Source organism: Capricornis sumatraensis, chromosome 15 (genome assembly GCF_032405125.1).
Source record: "Capricornis sumatraensis isolate serow.1 chromosome 15, serow.2, whole genome shotgun sequence".
Taxonomy (NCBI): Eukaryota; Metazoa; Chordata; class Mammalia; order Artiodactyla; family Bovidae; genus Capricornis; species Capricornis sumatraensis.
The window spans coordinates 58243442-58261331 of record NC_091083.1 but is presented as its reverse complement, the minus strand read 5'-3'; the positions used below and the strand labels follow the sequence as shown (position 1 = coordinate 58261331).

At 53.6% G+C, this 17890-nt stretch overlaps 1 protein-coding gene across 1 annotated transcript in view; it reads right to left on the bottom strand.

The window, feature by feature from the left end:
• The window catches only part of TAF4 (TATA-box binding protein associated factor 4), a 65843-nt gene that overhangs the window by 15332 nt on the left and 32621 nt on the right, over positions 1–17890 (bottom strand). Inside the window, exons 2-12 of the mRNA XM_068987416.1 lie at positions 12572–12738; positions 11575–11694; positions 9517–9636; positions 8645–8767; positions 6911–7000; positions 6130–6372; positions 3596–3743; positions 3134–3248; positions 1924–2093; positions 1493–1623; positions 571–696 (exon numbers count right to left, since the gene is read on the bottom strand). Coding sequence (XP_068843517.1) covers positions 571–696; positions 1493–1623; positions 1924–2093; positions 3134–3248; positions 3596–3743; positions 6130–6372; positions 6911–7000; positions 8645–8767; positions 9517–9636; positions 11575–11694; positions 12572–12738 — 1553 coding nt within the window. The remainder of the gene's footprint in view (positions 1–570; positions 697–1492; positions 1624–1923; positions 2094–3133; positions 3249–3595; positions 3744–6129; positions 6373–6910; positions 7001–8644; positions 8768–9516; positions 9637–11574; positions 11695–12571; positions 12739–17890) is intronic.

The window sequence follows — 17890 nt, the reverse complement described above, 5'->3', positions numbered from 1 at the left end:
TGTGTGAGTGCTCCGGCTCCCAGACACCCTGAGCGTGTGTGTGAGTGCTCTGGCTCCCAGACACCCCGAGCGTGTGTGTGAGCACTCTGGCTCCCAGACACCCCGAACGTGTATGTGAGCGCTCGGGCTACTGGACACCCCAAGCGTGTGTGTGAGCGCTCCAGCTCCCGGACACCCCAGGCGTGTATGTGAGCGCACGGGCTCCCGGACACCCCAAACGTGTGTGAGCACTCCGGCTCCCGGATACCCCAAGCGTGTGTGTGAGGGCTCAGGCTCTGGGACACCCCGAACGTGTGTGTGAGCACTTGGGCTACTGGACACCCCGAGCGTGTGTGTGAGTGCTCCAGCTCCCAGACACCCTGAGCGTGTGTGTGAGTGCTCCGGCTTCCGGACACCCCAAGTGTGTGCGTGAGCGCTCAGGCTCTGGGACACCCCGAACGTGTGTGTGAGCGCTCGGGCTACCGGACACCCCGAGCGTGTGTGTGAGTGCTCCTGCTACTGGACACCCCGAGCGTGTGTGTGAGCACTCAGCATGGAGATGGGAAAACTGAGTGAGCCGCAAGCACTTGCCTTTGCTGCCCGCATTAAGATCTCTCTTTCCTGTTCGTCTTTTCTCTGTTTTTCAATTTGATCAAGCTGTTCAAAAAATTTGAGCTGAGCCCGGACATCACTTGCCTGTTCGTATCTCTCATCATCCTACAAAAAAGTGAAAACACTGTTTGTCATAAACTTGGGAGCCCAGCCAGACAGTCGGCGTACCGCTTCCGGCCTCCCTTGGCCCAATCCCCAGGCTGGTGCACAGACTCCAACGTCCCCCCTCCACCTCCCAGCTCCACATCTGATAAGTGCTCTGGACGCTCACATGCCATCACAGGTGAGTCTCCTTGGGGCTCACAGGGAAGTTTTCATTTTACACACTTTGGCCATCACTTTTTTTTTTTTGGTGCCGCAATCCAGGACCGAACATCACTTGATTTTTTTTTTTAAGTGACAGCTAAAATTTTTATAGTAACATAAAAAAAATTTTTTTTAAAGCAAACGGCTACATGCTTTTATTCCAAATGCTGCTCTGAAGGCAGTGCCTGGTAGGGCTCAGCAGGCACCTGGCTGCTCCACGGTGCCCTGAAAGTGGACCTCCACAGAACAAAACGGAGTGCTGTTCCAAGTCACAGGTGGGCGGGATCCCCTCGGGTCTACAGGGACAGCTGGGGCCTCAGGTGCAAGGATTCCGGGGGAGTGGGGAGAATGGGTGGAAGACTCCACCCACTGCAGAGCTGAAGAGGCCCCTGCCTGGACCAGCAGATCAGCTCTTTAACCCAGAGGCCAAGTCCCCTCGGGATCCTCCTCCCCAGCCAGGCGGATGGCACCCAAGGGCGCCATGAGGCTGAAAGCAGTAGCCTCTTCCCCAAATCCAGTTCTGGGAAAACTCGAAACAGGCTGGACACTTGGCTGCCTAACAACAGGGAGTGTCCCCCAGGGAAACGGCAGTTACCTTGTAAGAGAAGTTCTTCTGCTGGGCCGTCTCCGATATCTTCTCCACCAGGTTCTGCAGCCTCTGCTGCGTGGCATGCGACACATAACTCACCACGTCTGGGTGCAACTCCGTGATGCCATGTTTCTTCCCTGGGGACAGGCAGCACTTTACCATCACTGGAGCTCTGTTCTTCCCTTCACTGTCTTCCTCTTATTCACTGGTTACGGCTTTATGCAACCCGAGGGCACCCCAGGCAGGCCTGCAGGGGAGGGGGTCTACACCTGCTTCCCTGAGACCACCACTGTCAACCCCATGGAAAGCACAGCCCTGGCAAAACAGGTGACCAGGAACAAGGTGTGTCCCCCCAGCCCAGGACAGCGCCACACTGAGCATGCAGTTGTGGTCCTCGCCAAGCCCACACGGGGGGGGCCGACATCCCAGGGCTGTACCTATTTCTAATATCCTTCTCTGCAGAGGTGCCGGGAGTAGGAAGGTCTCGTCTTTGCAGGACCTCGTCAGGGTGCCCACCAACTCAGAGTTTGTGGCCAATATCCTCGCGCTTTCTTCTGACAGGTTCACTCCAGCCATGGACGCTACGTCATTGATGTCATCATCGTCCCTTCAGGAAACAAGAGGCAGCGACTCTAACTCAATGAGGGGTAGAACTCTGCGAAACTCTGACCCTCGAGCACTGCTTTCTAACCACTGGAAAGGCACTAACTTATCCTGCATCCTCCTGACCCCCGCCTGGAACCTGCAGCCTCGCGAAGCGCCTGGTCACTGTGGAAGAATCGGTTCTAGACAACAAGACCTGGGCGCTGGGTGTGCTGCTGCTATTGTGTATCACTGGCCCCAGGCCCCAGGGCAGGTGGGCAGCCCCAGCCGTGGCTTTCCCAGAACTGTCACCTGAGTGTTCAGCAGGGACCCAACCCCACCAGGCCCATCTGATTAACCTGCTCTGCATAGCTGGCTCCCTCACCTGCAGAAGGAAGCATGGCCTCTGGGAGCCCTCGTTTCTTTCCTCTCTGACCTGCCAGTAGACGTGTCTCCCACCTCCACAACCTCCCTCACCCTCATGAGCATCCTTCCCACCGTGCCTGGCCCCCACCTCCTCGCCCTGTCTGGAGCCCAGCTCTAATGTGGGCCCCGAAGGCTCCCAGTGCTGCCAACACCAGGCCTGCTCCCTAACCGTTTTGGGGCCGGAGCGTCCGTGAAGGGAAGGACCAACGGGCCCCCAACATGTGCCCACTTCACCACCTCTGGACTGAAACCAGAGGAGATACCACAGCCATTCCTAGGGCAACACTCAGACCAGCTGCCCGTCAAGAAACCAGAGCACAGAACCTCTAAAGGCTCTGAAACTGATGGAAGGTCACAGGATGCGTCCTCTATGAGGACCAAGATGCACTCAGAAGGCTGAGCCATCGTATCTCAGAAACAAACCTCCTGCCAGCTTGCACAGAGTCAGCTGGCTTGCCTTCCCACCCTGTGTCTGCAACAAACCTCCCCGAGTTGCTTAGTGGGAAAATACACGCATGGAGATCAGAGCTGAGTGTGGAGGTAACACAGCTTCAAAAGGTGCCACAGAGCAGTCGCTCCTAGGCACAGGCCGGCACCCACGTGGCCTTCCCTCTGGCGCCTCTTGTGCACACTCCTTACCGAAATGAGCCTCCCCCGGGCTCCTTGAGTTTATTTTTCTGTGCAGCAGCAGCTTGTGCGGAGACAGTAGAAAGAGCTTTGGTTCCAGGTAACACAGCAGGTTTCACCACAGGGACTGCAGAGCAAGACACAAGAGTGTACCCCCTGCACAGACTCGCGCCAGGCCTGAGTGGGCCGAGGGAGGCCATTACCCCCAACCCGCCACAAGGAAGATTCCTAAACCGTAAGAAACACCGTTACTAACTCTAAACTAGAGTAAAAATGCAGGGAGACTCTCTCAAGCACTTATTTTCCTGCACTTCATCAAACTTTCCGAGGTGTAAGAATGACTGCTGGTAAGGAATCCCGTCCTCTAAAAGCCATGCTGCCAGGGTGGGGACTGAAGGGCACATGTGAAGCAGCCAAGCTTGAGCTATGAATCCCACAGTGATGAGGACCAGGCGGACAGGGTCAGGCGCTCACCTGGCTGCAGCTGGTTCAGCTGGATCTGCTGGGGCGTGGTGAGCACGATGCGGTTGTGGGGCTGCCGGAGCGCGACCATGGGCGTCTGCGTCAGTGTCACCTGCGGCGGCCGGATCAGCGCTCCAGGCTTGGGTGGCGGCTGGATCACCTGGAGAGAGCCCGCGGGGCACGTGAGCACACACCCCCACCCCCAAGGGGGCTGCCGGCACCCGTCCCCAGCCCAGGGTCCCGGCCGTCCAAAGGGACCGGGCAGGTTGGATGGTACCCCAGGTCTAGTGCCTCCACACCACCTCGAGCTCCTGGAGCAGAGCTGCATGTGGGGCCCTGAGGTCAGCGCCCAGGGGACACGGTCCCGAGAGCTTCTGAACCAGCGGGAACAAGCAGCTTCTCCCCAGATGCCAGCACGGGTGCCAGGGCCGCCTGAGACCCACCACAGCCTCAGGCCAGATGCTCAAAACCCAGCTTCTGAGTTTTACAAAAGTCACCTGGGGGCTTGCCCTGTGCTACAAGCACTCGAGGAGGGGGCTGGGCGGGGGGTGCCCTGGACCACATTAACTCTGCAATAAATCCTGTGGAAATTCACAACATCCGGAAGAACAGATGCACGATGGCCCCCAGAGGTGCAGGCCACGTTTTGGCAGAAGCTCAGGGAAAACCTCAGGGTTTCCTGTCCCCACAGGCTTCAAGGGCAGCAGGTGATGATCGCAGTGCCTAACTCTGCTGTGTCTCATCTTTCTGCTGCAATGAAGCATGATCAAAGCAGAGCCCTCCACTCTGGAGGAGGGGCTCAGGGAGCCCTGCCCTTACACTGGCCCAAGGCACACTGGCTCCAGCCGTGGCCAGCACACACTTCTCCATCTCTGTGGAGCCCATCTCCCTCACCATCAACGAAGGCAGAAAGTAACACAGATTTCAATTTGAGCAGGTGAGAAACCAGGACTCCGCTCATGACTCTGATCACCCACCTGAGTATCAGTTGGGCGTTATCATAAAATACACACTCTACAACCTACGAAAGTAACACAAAGACCTCCATTGTTTCATTAAAGATTTTAACTGTCTATAGGAACATTCAAAAAAATCTAAGATCATGGCATGTGGTCCCATCACTTCATGGCCAACAGATGGGGAAAAAGTGGAAACAGCACCATATTTTCTTTTCTTGGGCTCCAAAATCACTGAAGACAATGATTACAGCCATGAAATGAAAAGACACTTGCTCCTCGGGAAAAAAGCTATAACAAACCTAGACAATGTATTAAAAAACAAAGACATCACACTTTGCCAACAAAGGTCCATATAGTCAAAGCTAGTTTTTCCAGGAGTCATGTACAGATGTGAGAGCTGGACCATAAAGAAGGCTGAGAGCTGAAGAATTGATGCTTTTGAACTGTGGTGTTGGAGAAGACTCTTGAGAGTTCCCTGGACTGCAAGGAGATCAAATCAGTCAATCCTAAAGGAAATCAACCTTGAATATTTATTGGAAGGACTGATGCTGAAGCTGAAGCTCCAACACTATGGCCACCTGATGTGAAGAGACGACTCGCTGGAAAAGACCCTGATGCTGGGAAAGACTGAAGGCAGAAGGAGAAGGGGACAACAGAGGACAAGATGGTTGAATGGCATCACTGACTTAATGGACATGAATTTGAGAAAGTTCTAGGAGATGCTGAAGGACAGAGAAGCCTGGCATGCAGCAGTGCATGGAGTGGCAAAGAGTTGGATACCACTGAGCAACTGATAAACAACAGTAGGAACAAAGGACCTTCCCAGGTGAAGAATCTGTCTTCAGTCCAGGAGACACAGGTTCGATCCCTGGGTCAGGAAGATCCCCTAGAGGAGTAATGGCAAGCCACTCCAGTATTCTTGCCCAGAAATCCCCATCGACAGAGCAGCCTGGAGGGCTACAGTCCATGGGGTCACAACGACTGAGCAAACACACGCAACTTAGGAACAAAACCCCTTTGAAATTGGAGAGAGAAAAAAAAACCAGCAACTGCCTTTCTATGCTTGGCGAACTCCACCTGCCTGCCGGAGCAGGTTCAAACCTCACTCTTTCCAGCAGAGACGGCTTCTCCACAGCTGCACAGCCAGAACCTGGATCAGAACCACACACCAATCCACCATCAGCAGCTGCAAACCTGGGAATCTCCAGGCCCCAAACCACGGCTGCAGAGCTGGGTCCTAAGCCATGAAAATTGACATGCCCAACACTCAGCACTTGTGTCGGTTCCGTGTGTTTGGGCCATGGCTCCTGTTTGAAGACAACGCCCGGCTGAGATGCACCACACACACGCTGTGTCCACTTAACCCAGGACACCCTGAACCGTCGTACAGATAATGGACATGCCAGAGGGTAGAAACAGACAGGCTTACTTTGCTTTACTGAGAAATAAACTACGAACCTGCAGGGCCCTCATCTCAACCTGACAGTTCCCTGCTCAGGATTTAACACCCCAAACTCCCCCTGCCAGTTTCTCTGGGCTGTGGGCAGGTGGGCGGGTGGGGAGCAGGGCAAAGCTCGGCCTTCATACCAGCGGAGTGGGCTGCCCCTGCTTGCCGACGCCCACCTGTGTGGGCTGCGTGAGGCTGATGACAGGGGGCTGGAGGGCGCTGGTCACGGTGGCCGCCGTCTTCCCGGCCGTGCGCTGGACCGAGCCACTGAGCACCACGGCGGTGAGCGCGGTGGTGGCCTGTGAGGCTGGTGGCTGCTGCTGGCTCTGCTGGATGAAGGCTGCGGAGTCGGGGGTCAGCTGTCTCAAGGCGGGCAAGCTCCTCTGGGCGGAAAGACAGACATGGGGTCGGCTGGCAGCACGACCCCTTCCTCTGACCCAAAAAAGCAGGACCCGGAGAATAGGCCCCAGCGTCGGTGTGGGGCTTCAAGGGGCCCAGGGTCAGCACCCCACACTGTCACTGCCGCTGGGCAGGGCCACCCTCAGTGAGGACTAGCTGGAAACGTTTCAACACCAATCAGAAGCGGCATTTCTGACAGGCGGTTAAAGCACATTTAGGGCAGCAGAGGCGTCTGAGCGACACCTGCCTCCCAGCAGTGCGGCCCCCTTCAGCCTCGGGCACAGGGGCCGCCCTCTAAGGGGACAGGGCCCTTCTGGATCCTCAGGTGCAACACGACATTGTGGTAGCAGCAGTGGGGGTCTCGAAACATACAGGAAAGCCTCCAGAAAGAAAACCTGACAGTCTGCCTCAGGGGCTTGAAAACTGCAAATGCACGGGTGACAACCGTGCAAGTCCACCCCTCCCCAGAGGAGCCCCCCGCCCCCACCCAACACTGGGCGCGCGCAGCGGGCTTCGGATTACCTTCAGGAAAGGCACAAGGTAAGGTTGAGGTGAAGAATTAAGTTCTCGGTATAACCGACTAGTGAAATCTTCTGCTTCGATTTTTCCATCCTTAAAGACAAAATTCACATTAAAATTCTTCTGTGAATACAAGTTTGCACGCATGTATCTTTATTCAGTATTTCTCCAGGTCTCGAGTTTTACAAACAGTTATTCCTCCCTCCTGGCTGTGGGCTCAACTGTGCCATTCCTCAACTTTCTTACTACCACCACACATCAGGCATTCTGCCAGGAGACAGACAAACCTAAAGGTACCCCCGAGACCAAGTCAGAAGGTAAGGCAGGCCAGCGACACCCTTCCCTGGAGAGACCACACCTACACTGAGACCCCAGAGTAGCTGGGGCGCCAGAGAGAGAAGCGCGTGCCCAGATGAGAAGGGCCACAGCAAGCGGGCATGAGCCCGGGAGGACCAGAGGTGGGCAGGGACGGGGCAGCACAGGTGCCCTGGAGGCGTGAGCACCGACCCAGCTGGCTCTGCCCACACCCAGGAGTCCTATGAGACAAGGTGCCTACCTGCACCCTCTCACGCAGGGTCACCTCCCAGCAGCCTCCAAGCCCGGGGCTGACTGGGCCCAAGTCAAGGAGGGAGCAGTCAGGGCTGCAAAGAGGGCAGGACGGGGGTCCCAGAACCCTGAGAAAGGCACAGCACAGGGGGACAGCGCTGGGCTCTTTTGGGAAGTGAGAGAGACGTGAGATGAGCCCGTGCTTCCAGTCCCCGGAGGGGCTTCAGACAAGGGGCCGTGGGAAGAACGAACAGCATGTTTTAACTACAAAGGTTCATTAGAAGGTAAACTGTAACTGAAACAAAAAGCTGGGAGTTCTTGTTCCTCTCAGGAGGTGAGACTGTTTTTCAATCTCTTAGTTTCTTGAAAATATGTAAGGCGTGTCTGAAGTGATCATTTCTGCTGTGAGAGCGCAACTTCACTCCTTTCCAGCCCCAAACCCCCGTGTCCAGCACAGGGGCGGCTCCCCTCCAGCTAGAGCCCGTGGCACGGAAAGGAGGCTGCAAGCGGAGGGTCAGCGCTGACAAACCCAGCAGCAGCAGGACAGAAATGGCCATCAGCCCGTGTGCTAAACCACCAGGCTTCCTGGACAAAGAAACCGAGAGCAAGGAAAGGGGGAAGGAGGGGACCCCAGGTTAACAGCGACACGGAGGCAGCAGCCAGAAGTGAGCCTGACGACTGCCCAAGCCCTGCAGGTGACACTGGACTCAGCTTCCAGGAGCCTGGGGGCTGCGAGGGTCCCGAAGTTCCCAGGCTATGTCCAGGAATCGGGACTAAATACCTATGAGACTGGGGAGGGGCTGTGGGCAGCAACACGGCACAGCAGATGCAAAGCCAGGTAAGAACTCAGGACCCGCGAAGCCTTCAGCTGGCCCGCAAGGGCTCGTCACTCTGCCTTCCGCTTCCGAGTCACTCAAAACCCTCCGTAGAAGACGTGGAGGAGTGAGAGGGAAAGCCCTTAAAACACCCACCATCTCTTTGGTGAATTCACATCACTCCTGTGTGGCCAGCATGCCAAGCGACTGACATGGAAAAGGAGATGCTAGGAGAGCTGTCCAGGTGCGAGGCTCCGAGAAGCCAGGGGTGAAAGTGTCGGGACAAGGGGAGAGGGGCCCAGACTACGGCCACCGCCACCCCCGCCAGTAGCCAAGTACTGCACTCTAAGGAAGGGGCCGGCATGTGGGCTCTTACCAGCAGATTCTGTACCAGTTCTTTCACATTAGCGGCCGTCTCTGTAGACTGTTTACCAGACGAAGCCAGTTTTATTAACGTAGATAAAAAATTTTTACATTTCTTCACGTTTTCCATAGTTTCCTGGATAGAAATTAAGAAGGTATAAGTGAAAAACTCTTACAAAGCAGACTATTATCATAGCCTTTGGTTTAACTAGGTTGCTGTGTATCATACAAGAAATGTATATTTCTTCTCTAAAATGTCTTTCAGAAAGATGCAGTTACTCTCATCGCCTGATGATGGGAGTATAAGCCAAAACATGTGCTCCCAAGGCACAGATCAAATTCACAGCTCACTTAGCCCAGCAATTCTTTCAGAAATGTAACTGATAAATGCAAAAAGACAATCTACAAGACGTTCACTGTGATGTTGCTTATCATAAAGAAAAACCGATACCTAAGTGCACAATAAAAGGAACAGAATCGTGACACAGCTACTAAAAAAGATGCTGAAAAACACTTAGCAAAGAAACACGAAAAAGTTTTAAATCACAAAGAGAGCACAATCCCACTGGTTTAAACACTCATCCACATGTAGGAAAACTGCTGGAAATAAACTTGAAGAGGATGACGCCACTGCTCTGACAGGCTACAATTGCTGTGCAGGCCCCGTCGTCCCTGAATGCAGCTGGTCTGGGCTTCATTACACAGACGTTCCCACAGTCCGAAAGCCTGATGCAGGATGCTGGAGCCCCGCTGCGGCCCTGCAGAGGCCACTGCCCTCAGACCCCGTCATGTACGGGGCCATGGAAACCCCAATGGCTCCCCACGTGCAGGCTGGGGCAGCATGACCACCACACACAGCCCCGTGGCTCCCGAGGCGGCTCTCACCGTGGCAGCTGTCGAGGTGGTGGTGGCCCCTGGGACCGTCCGCTGAGGTGTCACCGTCTGAACAGCTGTCGCCGTCCCAAGTGAGGTTGTCTGAGCAGCGCCACCCAAAACAAGCTGAGGCTACAAGAATCCAAAGCATGAGGTAAAAAGACGGCCTTCGTGAGACTCCCCGCAGCGGGCAGGCCCCGCAGGACCTGAGACCTCGAGGGACCATTTCAGCCCCACGGCTGTGTCCCCAAGAGCTGCCACCCTGAGCACCAAGGAAGCAGCGCTTTGCACCTGCAGCAAAAACTGACAGAAGCAAAGCCAACGGCCAGAAGGAACCTGGCTATCAGGAGTCAATCCGGAGTGTCACAGGGAGGCCAGGACAAGTAACCTTTTCATAGCCACCCAGATCACATTTCAGAAATTAAAAGGAAAAAAAGAAAACAGAGACACAGACTGAAAAGCCCATCTCCTGGCTCGTGCAGGGAGGCTGGCGACAAGAAATCCAGTGTGTCACACAGGCAGGCCCCCCCACGGGGCAGCACCGGGACTCACTGGGGTCCCAGGCTCCCCTCTGCTGCCACAACACCCTTCTCTGCTCCCCCAAAGCGAGTCACATCCAGAAACACTCTGGAAATGGTTTTCGACCAGGCAGGGGCTCAATGTAGTTGGTGCTGAGACGGAGGGGTGACTTTGCTAAACAAATACATTTAAACAAACGAACAACTAGACACCAAACAACAACTGGGCTCGTCAAACTCTCGCGATTTCTAACCCTATGTGAGCAATCGTGCACAAGTTCACTGCTTCTTTATTGTAAATTAGCACTCTTCCAATGTAAAAATCTAGACTTCTCCAATTTTTCAAACTTTCTTATGACTTTGGAAGGTAGGGGGCAGTACAACCCTGAGCATGACTCACGTGCGGCTGCTCTCAGCAAAGCAGGTGCTCAGATGGTGCTGCTCATGGCGGGCAAAGGGACAGGGGGGCCCTGGGCAGGCAGCTGTCTGCAACCTCAGGCTGTAAACACTGGTTTCCCAGGAGGAATGTCAGTCAGAAGAGATGGTGGGCTTTCTTTATCACTGATGTTGTCTTTCACTTGTAACATTAAGCACTTACTACTTTTGTAACAAGAAAATGGCAAATAAAAAACTTCAGAGAAAGAAAAGGGAGAGAACCGACCAGCAGGCACAGCAGAGCTGCTTCTGGACAATCAGAAACAGCCAGGGCACATCCCGTTCTTGGAGGTTTTCATTTCATTTCTGTCAAGATGCTCCCCTCACACATGCTCCCACTAGCCCCATGAAAACACCTTCCACCTGGACAATACTGAGATGGCAGACAGAACCTGTTCTGAGAAGCCTGGTGCAAAAGCTCACTATGAGCTTCACTACCTTCTCAGAAAAGGCTCCTCTCTCTACAACTGAAGCCCCAGACACTCCAACCAGGCTGAACTCGGCCAGACGACTCCCAACCCCAGGAAGCACCATTGCCATGCAGCTCCTGTCGCAGGAAGAGACCACCGAGCTCGTCTACTTGGGACCAACTGCCCCTCCAGCTGCTCTGAAAGCAGTGTCACGGTTGCAGGCACCAAGAGACAGATGAGGACAACACCAGGCCAAGCGGGGAGACCAAGGCGAGTGAGGAGGCCAAGCTGGCTGCACTCAGGATCAGGGCCAGAAGCCCCCACACCACGTTGCCGGCACCCACCAGGGAGGGTGTTGTGATAGCTACACACAGTAACACACACACAGCAAGGACACAGCCTCCTCGGTGCAACACACACACACTATGTAGACTGTTTCTGCTCCAGAGACACTGCACCATCAAACGTCAGCAGGTGACGTTTTTTAATTGCACTTCCAGCACAGTGAGAGGCTTCTGAAAGTGCGGCTGGTGCTAAACTCTGTGTAGTTTTAGAGAAGCCTGGCCTCTCCTGCACTGGTGGGCAGAGAAAAGGCACTTTATTCCAAAGCATCTCCTGCCCCAAATCCCGAACCCTGGCAGCACCCAAACTCGTGAGGCCCGACCCCTGACCCCAGCATCAAGGGCATCACCCAGCCCCCAGCTCACCTGAACCCCGGGCGAGCGCTGCAGTGCGGTGCTGGGCTGTACCGTCGTCTGGGCCTGAGACACCTGCTTGATTATGGTCGTTGGGGTCACCTGCCGTGCAATAATGGGGGTCCCGGGCGCCTGAAAAACAAGGAGTTGTCGCCTAAAAGCAGGAAAGTGAGAGGCGGCACACCACACGGTCCTTTCTTCAGCACAGAGAGCACACCTGGGCCCCCAGGGTAGGCACCAGTGTCAGTGAAGCCCCCTAACTGTCACCATATAACTGTAACACACTCCTTAGCAGAGCCTCCCACATGGTCTTCGAGGGAAGCGTGTGTCTGGGAAATCAACACTTTGATTTCCTGTAATCACACAACAGTCAAAGTGAACATCTTATAAACATCTGATGGAACGGACCTCCACAGACCCTGCGAGCTGCTCAGGGCTGTTTCAGATGCTCAGGGAGGGGCCCCTCTGTCTACAGCGCAGGACACCAACTCCAGGGGATGCGGCTGTAGTCACAGGACGACAGAGCCGTCAGGACTCCTCTAGTCTCCATGTTAGTCTCTGCCCAGTCAACCAGCTCAGAAGGGACAGAAAGGCACCAGGAGGCAGAACCTGGGGGAGGGGAGAGTCCCAGGCACTGAACCTGTCCTCCTGTCACAGCCTCGGTGAGGGGGCACAGCCTGGGGGTGGGGGGAGTAGCCCCCAAGGCTCACACATCTATGTGTGGTGGGGGGGCGCTGTTTAACATAGTTCTGCAAAGCTCCTCTGCGCCCCCCTGGTCACAACAGCTAACGAGGCTCAGGACTCACTGGGTCCCCTGCTCAAGTGTCCTAACCATCCGTCATGGACCTACAAGGCGGCAGGATCTGCACTTTGCAGAGGAGGAAATGGAGGTGCAGGAGGGGTGTCACAGGACGGGGTGCAGCGGAGGGGTGCAGGTGGAGACCCGAGCTCCTCCCAGGGCAGCCGAGCTGTCCCACCCCCAACCCCCGCAGGCTGGGCGCGTGCTCACCTGCACGGTGGAGATCTGCACGGGAGGGGCACTTGTGGGGGTGGCCGGGCGCGGCGCCATGGTGGTCTGTGGCTGTGCCTGGGCATGGGCCTGGGCCTGCATCTGAGCCAGGGCCTGCTGAGGGATCATGAGCAGCTGCCCATTCTCGCTCCGCACGAGGACCATACCTAGGGGGCGGGGGAGGGGGCTGGTGTCAGGAATGCGCCCCAGGGCCCGACTCCACGGGGAGCCAACAGCCCTGAGGAGGAGAGAGAGCTGCTATGAACCCCATCCCTGGGCTCTGAGCACACCTGCCAGCAGAGATGGCGCACAGGACGACAGAGACACGAGAGGAGTTTTCACCGATTCAAGGAGTAGCCATCACCCAGGCAAGCGGAGCTCCTCACACCTCGTCCACCCCACAGCACCCCGCACCGGCCTGCAGGTCAGGAGGCCAGGACCTGGCAAGAAACCCCATGGCCAAGTGTGCTCCCCACATGGGCTGCCTGAGGGCCAAGTGCACAAGGCACCAGGTGTCTCAGGAGAGGTCGCAGCTGGAGCCTCAGACCCGAGTCCTGCCCAGGAGCACGTCACATCCCAAGCCCGCCACTGGCTCTGGGGGAGGCAGCCTGACCTCTTCTCCCATCAGGTCCCCATCCCTGGGTACTAGGCTGGACCTCAAGACAGCATTGCCCACCACTCTCATGCCTGGGGCCATGCCTGGAGTGCCCGAAGCCCAGACACTCCTTCCAGGAACAGGACCCCTCGTGTGTCCATTGTGACCTGAGACCCCCCTCCCCAACAGAGACACAAGACACGGAGGACCACTCACCCTTCATGGGGCTCCAGTTACATCACTGGAAACCAAATCCTAGCAGGCAGTGTGACATTAATTCTAGCTTCTAAAACCAGCACCAATTACACCCTAGATTCCACTAGAAACAGTAACACAACTTTCACACAATTTCCCATGACGGATTAGCGATGGGGCTGAAAGGGAATCCTATGAACACCTCGCCCCAAAGCCAGGCTCGCAGAGGGTGGGCATAAGGCACCCCACAGAAGAAGGACTCAGCCGGGCAGGGGTGTGGCCCAAGGAGCCCGCTGAGTGGGAAGCCCCACAGGGACAGCTGAAAACCTCAAGGCCAAGAACCTTCTGCCAGCCATCACAACAACAGGTGTTCCCTGCTGAGCCAGATGGGAGCTCCATCCAATGTACACATCTGAGAAGTCTTTGGAGCTGCTGGTCCCGGCTCCTTCAACACCCATCATCACATCAGGAAATACAGCCTTTCCCCAGGGTCACATCTGCAACTCTCAATCCAGAAGAACCACTTGTATGTGTGCCCGTTATGAGCGCACCCTCCAAGACAACCCTTTCAAATGAGCCATGCTGCAGCAAAAGAAAAAGCAAAAGAAAAAGACAACCCACAGAACGGGAGAAAATATTTCCTAATGATGCAGCCTACGAGGGATTAATCTCTAAAATATACAAACAGCTCATGCAGCTCAATATCAAAAAAACAAAAAATTTAAAAATGGGCAGATCTAAGCAGAGATCCTTAAACAACTAAAAACAAATTTATCATATGATCTAGGGATTGCTATCCCACTCCTGAGCACATATCTGGAGAAAACTGTATTTTGAAAAGATACACACAGCCCAATGCTCACTGCAGAACTATTTACAACAGGCAAGACGAGGAAGCAACCTCAGTATCCACTGACAGATGAGTGGATAAAGATGACGTGGTACATATGTACAATGGGGTATTACTCAGCCATGAAAGAGAATAAAGTAACGCCATATGCAGCAACATGGGTGGACCTAGAGATGATCACACTAAGCGAAGTAGGTCAGAGAAAGACAAATATCATATCACTTGTATATGGAATCTAAAGAACTGATACAAATGAACTTATTGACAAAACAGAAACAGACTCAGAGACTTAGAAAGTAAATTTACCGTTACCAAGGGGGAAGGTGGGAGCGGGGAAAGGTAATTTAGGAGACTGGGTTTAACATATACACACAGCTACACAAAAAATAGATAACTGGGACCTCCCTGGTGGTCCAGTGGCTAAGAGATCTCTGCTCCCAATGCAGGGGGCCCGGGTTCAACCTCTGGTCGGGGAACTAGACCCCACATGCCACAGCTGAAGAGTCTGTATGCCAAAACCACAGAATTCTACAGTGTACATAAATGTGCTCCGTTGTGTCTGACTCTGCAACCCCAAGGACCGTAGCACGCCAGCCAGGCTCCTCTGTCCAGGGGATTCTCCAAGCAAGAATACTGGGTGGGTTGCCATTTCCTCCTCCAGGGGATCTTCCTGACCCAGGAATCGAACCTGTGTCTCCTGCATTGCCAGGCAAGTTCTTTACCACGGAGACACTGGCGAAGCCCAAAGAATCCAAATGCTACAACTAAGACCTGGAGCAGCCAGATAAATGAATGAATCTTTTCAAACAGACAATGTGCCGAGGATCTACGGTACAGTGCAGGGAACCCTGCTCAATATTCTGTGATAACCTAGACAAATGAATATGTGCATAACTGAACCACCCTGCTGTATACTCAAAACCAACACAATATTGTAAATCAGCTATACTCCAAAATAAAACTTTAAAACTTGTAATAAATTTTAAAATAAAACTAAAATAAAGACAATAATGCATATTTAATTTATATGCAGAGTATATCATGCAAAATACCAGGCTGGATGAAACACAAGCTGGAATCAAGATTGCTGGGAAAAATATCAATAAACTCAGATATGTAGATGACAATAGCCTTATGGCAGAAAGCGAAGAAGAACTCAAGACCTCTTGATGAAAGTAAAAGAGAAGAGTGAAAAAACTGGCTTAAAACACAACATTCAGAAAACTAAAATCATGGTTTCCAGTCCCACCACTTCATGGCAAACAGATAGGGAAACAATGAAAAGAGTGAGACTTTATTTTCTTGGGCTCCCAAATCACTGCAGATGGTGACTGCAGCCATGAAATTAAAAGACACTTGCTCCTTGGAAGAAAAGCTATGACCAACCTAGACAACAGAGACATTACTTTGCCAACAAAGGTCCGTCTAGTCAAAGCTATTCAGTAGTCATGTATGGATGTGAGAGTTGGACTATAAAGAAAGCTGAGAGCTGAAGAACTGATGCTTCTTAACTGTGGTGTTAGAGAAGACTCTTGAGAGTCCCCTGGACTGCAAGGAGATCAAACCAGTCAATCCTAAAGGAAATCAGTCCTGAATATTCATTGGAAGGACGGATGATGAAGCTGAAACTCCAATACTTTGGCTACCTGATGCAAAGAACTGACTCACTGGAAAAGACCCTGATGCTGGGAAAGACTGAAGGCAGGAGGAGAAGGGGACGACAGAGGATGAGATGGTTGGATGGCATCACCAACTCGATGGACATGAGTGTGAGCAAGCTTCGGGAGTTGGTGATGGACAGGGAAGCCTGGCGTGCTGCAGTCCATGGGATCACAAAGAGTCAGACACAACCAAGCGACTAAACTGAACTGAAAGACAATAAGCCATATTTTCAAAACAAAACAAAACACAGCTGCTGCAAATAACTCACTGTTTTGAAATCTCTAAAACCTGGGAGCTTCTGAAAGCACTGAGGAGAGAAAGGCCTGGCAGGCTGGCAGCCGGAACTGATCTCCACGCCCTGAGAAGTCTGCACCATGCCCAGGACAGGCTCAGGCCACAGGGCAGCTCAAGGGGGTTACACGGTCATCAACCCTGGCCCATGCTTGTGCTGAGGGCCCCAAAAGAGGGGACCTGGTGACACTCCCAGCCACTCACTCACCAGTTCACTCAGGCACCATGCAGAGACCCCAGTCCTTCATCACAGGGACTCAAGGGAACAGGGCAGCCCAGCAGGACCCACAGTTTCCACAGCTGGACACCCCAATTTCAAACTGATGCCTACACTTTATCGAATACTTGCTTATTTGCTTAAAAAATCATGTTCGCAGAAATTCAAAGGAATATTTAAATAACATTCAAGAAAAGCAATGCGATTAATAGGCCAATCAAGTGACAGCGGTCTTGTGGACACAAAAGTCTAAAAAAACAGACTGGGCCATGCAGTGTGCCAATAGCGAGAGTGAAAGCTGAGGACAGAGGCAAAGCTCCTGCCAAGGAGTGACGTGGGACTCGCGCAGTGACGAGACCTCTCGGCAGCATCAGCAACGTCTCCAGTGGGAACAGACCCGGGAAAGAGAGAACCAGGACAGCTGTTCCGGGCATGAGGGCCACGGGTGGAACCAGCCAGCAGCTCTATGGGTGGCAGCTCCAGACGGTGTGACAGCTTCCCTGGGTACCACGCATACAGCCACTGACTCCGAAAGAAGTGGAGTCAGGCATGCCTATGACACCTGGGAGAATCTGCCACACAGTTATGACATCATCACACTCTCTAGACCTCATAAACTCTGGTTATAATGCTCATTTCTAACAGATGACTCTGCAGTACCACTCAAAGGCAAAGAAACACAACTGTCTCAAAATGTAACTTAAACAAACTTTAGATAAAACATCACAGAAAAGCAACCATCTGTGTTCACAACAGCAGCACCCGGTCTGGGACTCCCAGCACCCCGGCCCCAGAGAGGACCAGGAGGCCATCTGAGCCGTCATCCCTCTACCGGCGCCAAGCCAGCTCTGGGAGCGGTCAGGGAAGGGCCCCTGTAGGCGCCACCCTCCCGCCCTACAGACACACAGCCCCCAGGTCCCCCGCACACACACCCTGGCAGCCTGGCTGCACCATGGACCCCACCAGGCCCCTCCCTGCACCCCTCACCCCCAACTCAGAGTGCTCTGGAACCAAAACCAGCCAGTGTGCACAAGCGACAAGCATGACACGGCGAGTTCACACAGCAGAAAGCCACTCAAACTTCCATGTTAGATAATGCTAACATCCTTCTTAGGGCAGAGACAAGCGTTCATGAGAGCAGACTTGAGAAACGCAGAGACGAACCCGGAAGACGGAACTCTCAGGAGCCCGCCCCCTCTGGCTACAAGACTTTGAGTTTCTTTCCACCCTCTGTTCTATGAGCACGTGTACAACATATGTGTTTTGATAACCGTAAAGAAAATTGGGGTAATTCTGTTGATATTCAGCTTGGTGTTTTCTTTTCAAAACCATAATTTTCAGTGGCTACGTATTTCATCCAAAATGTATTTATAATTTCTTTATTGATGAAGGCAGGCAATTTTCTACTTTTTGTCATTGTGAGAGCTCAAGATTTTACAGAAAGACACGCAGCATAAACCCACAGCACCCGTGTTAAGGCCGCGCTGCGTGTACTCATACCTAAGACTG